Source organism: Terrapene carolina, unplaced genomic scaffold (genome assembly GCF_002925995.2).
Source record: "Terrapene carolina triunguis isolate 2854851 unplaced genomic scaffold, T_m_triunguis-2.0 Scaffold649, whole genome shotgun sequence".
Lineage (NCBI taxonomy): Eukaryota > Metazoa > Chordata > Testudines > Emydidae > Terrapene > Terrapene triunguis.
Genome location: NW_020665000.1, coordinates 25,413 through 30,165, shown reverse-complemented (window position 1 = coordinate 30,165; position 4,753 = coordinate 25,413). Strand labels below are relative to the sequence as shown.

The 4,753-nt window shown below is 64.6% G+C and overlaps 2 protein-coding genes across 2 annotated transcripts in view; one reads left to right on the top strand and one right to left on the bottom strand.

The window, feature by feature from the left end:
* PPP1R14A (protein phosphatase 1 regulatory inhibitor subunit 14A) overlaps positions 1 to 477 on the bottom strand; it is an 8,207-nt gene extending 7,730 nt beyond the window's left edge. Inside the window, exon 1 of the mRNA XM_024217096.3 lies at positions 223 to 477. Coding sequence (XP_024072864.1) covers positions 223 to 429 — 207 coding nt within the window. The 5' untranslated portion in view covers positions 430 to 477. The remainder of the gene's footprint in view (positions 1 to 222) is intronic.
* Positions 478 to 591: 114 nt separating this feature from the next.
* Positions 592 to 4,753, top strand: part of SPINT2 (serine peptidase inhibitor, Kunitz type 2) — a 17,095-nt gene continuing 12,933 nt past the window's right edge. Inside the window, exon 1 of the mRNA XM_026659664.2 lies at positions 592 to 601. Coding sequence (XP_026515449.2) covers positions 592 to 601 — 10 coding nt within the window. The remainder of the gene's footprint in view (positions 602 to 4,753) is intronic.

The window sequence follows — 4,753 nt, the reverse complement described above, 5'->3', positions numbered from 1 at the left end:
ACTCCTGGGTTCTCTCCCGGCTCTGGGAGGGCAGTGGGGGCTAGTGGCTGTCCCATGGCCCGGCCCTGCCCAGTGAACTTCACCCAGCGCTAGGCAGGTGCCAAATTCTGTCCCGACCTCGGAGAGAAGAAAGTCTGGGTGTCCCGGGACTGAGGATGGCGGAGCCGCGCCCCCATCTCAGCCCCGGCGCTCGCCCGTCCCGTGCGCCCCGGCGCCGCTCACCCGGCCCCGGTACAGCTCCTCCAGGCGCCCGTCGATCCACTTTTCGGTGTCCAGCCGCCGCTGCAGCTCCCGCCGGTCGTACTTCACCGTCACCCGGGCTTGGCGCTTCTGGATCCCGGGGCTGCGGGCCGGCTCCGCCCGGGGACTCCCCGGAGAGCGCGCCGGGGACCCCCGTCCCAGCCGCCTGCCCACCCGGTTCGCAGCCATCAATGCCCGGCACCGCCACGGGAGCCGCAACCCCGCTCAGCCCGCGGCTTATGGCGTGGGCAGGGCCCGTGGGCGGGGCTTCGGGCCGGGCTAGGCACTGCCCCTCGGGAAGCGCACGGCCGGGGGCCGCCGGGGGGCTCGGTGCTTGGGGAGCGTGGCGCGATGGGGAAAGGTTAGCCGGGCCCCGCGCGTGGGGGGCACTGGGGGGCAGCGAGGCACGGGGGGAGGTAGGGCTGGGGGCGCACGGGGGGCACTGGTGCTTGGGGGCACACAGTGGGGGGCTCAGTGCGAGGCCAGCGCACTGCCTGGGCTGGGGTGCCCATAGTCAGGCCGCAGGCGCTGGGGGAGGGGTTTTCCCAGGCTCAGCCTGGGCACTGGGTGGCAGCCCCCGGTGCCTAGGCCTCTGGGCAGGTCTCATGTGGGAGGCTGGCAGGGTTCTCAGTCAGGCTGGGTCCTTGCTCTGCTGTGGTTCCCGGTCTCCCCCGTGTCCTGGCAGGTGGGGAAGGGAGGTGCGGAGACAACCCCCAGCGTTCGCTGTGTGAGGACACTTTGCACCCGGGGAAGGTTTGGGCTCTGGTGACTTGCCCCGGGTCACACAGCCAGTCTGGGGAGGCGGGGAATTGAAACCCGGCTACCTGCGCCCCAGGCCAGCGTCCTAACCACTAGACTGTGCTTCCTCTCTGCAGCGGTTGGTGTAAGGTGCTTGCCCAGCGTTGTGGCAGAGCTCTGGGGAGCCCCCAGTCCTCCCAGAGAGCACTCAGCTGCCGTGCGCCCGGGCGCGCCCCGAGAGCGGCAGGGCCGTGCCCACAGGCAGGCAGGGCAGGGGATCTGATCTCCTTCCCCTGCGGCCCAGGTGAGTGCCCCGGCCACGGCCCCGTCAGCGCTTCCCCTGGGCTGGGCGAGCTCCGCAGGAAAGGAGAAGTGACCTGGCCCCAAACGTTCATTTGCATCGAGATGGTTCCACTGCTTCCATCTTCGTGCCATTTTCTCCTCTCTTCCCCTGACCTCGGGAACTGGGACCGTCTCCAGGGCAGGGCCGCCCAGAGGATTCAGGGGGCCTGGGGCAAAGCAATTTCGGGGGCCCCTTCCATAAAAAAAAGTTGCAATACTATAGAATACTACATTCTCGTGCCCCACTTGCCCCCCCCCTTCTGGGCAGCCCTGCTTCCGGGACCTCCGCATGTGTTCATTGTTCCACCCCCATCACTAGCCAGTGGAAAGCCAGAGCCCTCACCCCCATCACTAGCACCCCTCTCCTAATTTCCCTCTCCTCCGGGACAGCATCGGCTCTGGGTCATTCGCAAAGGCCCGAATTCAGTACCCAGTGATGTTGCCTGCAGTGCGATGAATGGGCCAGAGAGTCCCAGGGGCAACGGGACCTTGGCACTGTGCAGTTACACCCGGGGCAGGGGTTCGCGCAGGGAGACGCAGCCTGCTCGGTCCCATGGCAAAGGCACTGGTCCTTGTTTCTAGCCTTTTACTAAGGAAAAAAGGAGGGCAAATAGTTGGAGCATCTGTTGGGCTTTCGTTTTCACAGCACCCCGGGTCCCTGCGGCTGCAGCAGCGTGTACAGATTCAGAGGCCGCTGAAGATGGTCTCAACCGTCCTTTCACTGGCGTTAAAGTCCATCCCTGCTTCTCCTAAGACTAAACACGCTAAGGCCAGGCAAAGGCAGAGAAGAACAGCGACGTGAGAGAGAGACCCGGGCGTCTGTCTCCACTGCCGACTCTCATATGCAACCTCAGCGCTGGAGAAACACGGGCCCAGGCCGTGGTCTGACCAGCCGCGCCGAGACCTGGCAAACTCATACCAACATGGGCTGTTTAGGGCGTTGCTTTTAACTGCCTCTCTGGGCACAGGCTCACAGCAGCCCTGGTGAACAGACAGGCCCGGCCGGCTCAGACAGGATCTTAGGAACCAGAGAGGAAAAAATACACTGAGGAAGACAAACGAAACCAAGGGAGGGGGAGGCAGCTGCAGGAGCCCCAGTCTCATGGTCTAGGAGGCGTTTAGAGAGTTAGCCGGAGCTGCCAGAGGGGACAATCTCATCTCTGGCCTGGCCTGGCCAGGACGTCTCAGGACTCGGATGGTGAAGGTGCCATGGCTCCAGGCGGGGTGCAGGGTGAGGGCTGCGGGCAGGGCTGTGGGGGTGAGGGAGGACAGGCAGGGCTGTGGGGGTGAGGGAGGACTGGGGGGGGGGGCTGGGCACCCGGACTCCTGGGTTCTCTCCTGGCTCTGAGAGGGGAGTGGGGACTAGTGGTTAGAGCGAGTGATCAGTGATCAGAAAGAACAGGAGTACTTGTGGCACCTTAGAGACTAACAAATTTATTAGTTATTAGTTATCACTGATCAGTGATCGTCACCCAGCGCTAGGCAGGTGCCAAGTTCTGTCCCGAGCTCGGAGAGAAGAAATTCTGCTTCTTTCCATCCTCCTTCCATCCTCCCCTCCGTCATTTCAATCCTCCCCCCGCAGTCTCTTTCAAGGACCCCAGAGCGGGGATGGGCGGCATAGTCCAGCCTCCTCATTGTGTCGTCCACCAATTAAGCCTAGTTTCCAATGCACCAATTTTGGCCCATTCATTTTCCATCCCGTTCTCGTTTGTTTACCGAACACGATCTCCACACCGGCCTTGGCTGGGATCCAGAGACGTTTCTGTTTGGCCCAGCCCAGTCTGTGCGTCTCCCCTGTGCACCTTGCCCCCGACTCAGCCTTTCCCGTCACGGGCGACTCGGCCCTTCGGAAGCTCTCCCCGCGGTTCAGCGGCGGCTCCTGAGCCCGAGCGACCCAGTTATCGGCACAGGCCGCGGCCCGCAGTGGGGTCGAGGGTCTTTTTGCGGGATCGGGCCCCGTGTTGCTGGCGGTTCCACGAGCCCAAACAGAACCCCCCTGCTGCCCTCTGGTGGGGGAGGGAGGTCACAGCATCGAGATGGGACGGAGCTGAGGCGAAATCCGGCCGCCCACTTGTGGGACCCTGGTGCCACTCTGGTTGCAATGGCAGGTGTCTGTCACCACTAGGCGGCACCACCCCGGCCCAGCTTTGGGTCGGGGAGCCGGGCTGGACCAGGTGGGACGGGGGAACTGGGCTATGCGAGCTCTGGCTGGCTCAGGGGGTGGGGGTGGGACACGGGGGCGCCGATTCTCCTTGGGCAACGGGAAGACAAATGTCATTAACCACCATCCCGCCGGCTGGCATGGGCCATGGTCTGGCAGCTTTAGCGCCTCTCCTGCCTAGACGGTCCCTCGTTTGCCTTCAGCTCATTAGGCCCGGGCGTAACCCCCTGGCCCCAGCTCAGAGGCGGCCTGGGGCTGGGCCGGCTCTGGGCGCACTGGAGACAGACGGCAGGTCCGATTGGCCAGAGGCTGCAGAAATGTGGCCTGAGACTCGTTACAGCCCTTATCTGGAAGCGGCTCGAATCTTTAACATGCACATCTCCCGCCAGGGGGTGAGGCCTGCCGTTCCCCCAGGAGCCCTGGCCAGTTACTGCAGCCGGGGGCCATCTCCCCTAGGAACGCCGCCCTAAGCAACACCCCGGGTGCTTTAACCAGCCTGAATTAAAGGGGCTTCGTCGGGGCTCCGCTCAGGCCCGAGGGGAAAGACTTGTCCAGGTTTGGGTGCAGCGCTGGCAGCTGCGCATAAGGTCCCTCTTCAGAGCAGGGACCGGTTTGTGCAGGGCCTGGCCTGTGGCTGAGGCCCCAGGCTCTCCAGAAACACACCTAGTCACGGCTCGGGGGAGGCTGCCAGCCAGGGCGAACCAGTGCTGGGTATTGCACCCGCAGGGAAAAGAACCTCCCAGACCAAAACACGGACAAGAAACCCTCTTCCTGCGCCAGAAAATCCCACCGCCCCCAGCCCTGTCCTCTGCCCACGACTGGCCGCCAGGTGCGATCCAGCAGCTGGGCCGGGCCGGGGGCATGCGGGGGCATGAGCCCCCCAGTTCATGCCAGGCTCCCGCTGGGGCGGGGTCTGTGATTCTGGGCAGGGGTAGGAGGGGTCACCAATGCGTCAGCGACTTTTTTAAAGCTGGGGGTGTTAGAGCCATAAAATGGCAATAACCCGGGGAGGAGGCCGAGCCCGAGTCAATCATTGACCCTCTTTGTTCCACAGCCCTGCCCGTCCTCCCTCACCCCCCGCAGCCCTGCCTGCCCTCCCTCACCCCCCACTGCCCTGTCCGTCCTCCCTCACCCCTCACTGACCTGCCCGTCCTCCCTCACCCCCACTGCCCTGTCCGCCCTCCCTCACCCGGCTCCCCGGGAGGCTCCCCAAGCCCTGCGCCTTGGCACCGGGTGCTGCGGGGTGCCAGGCTGGGCGGTGCTTTGGGGGGG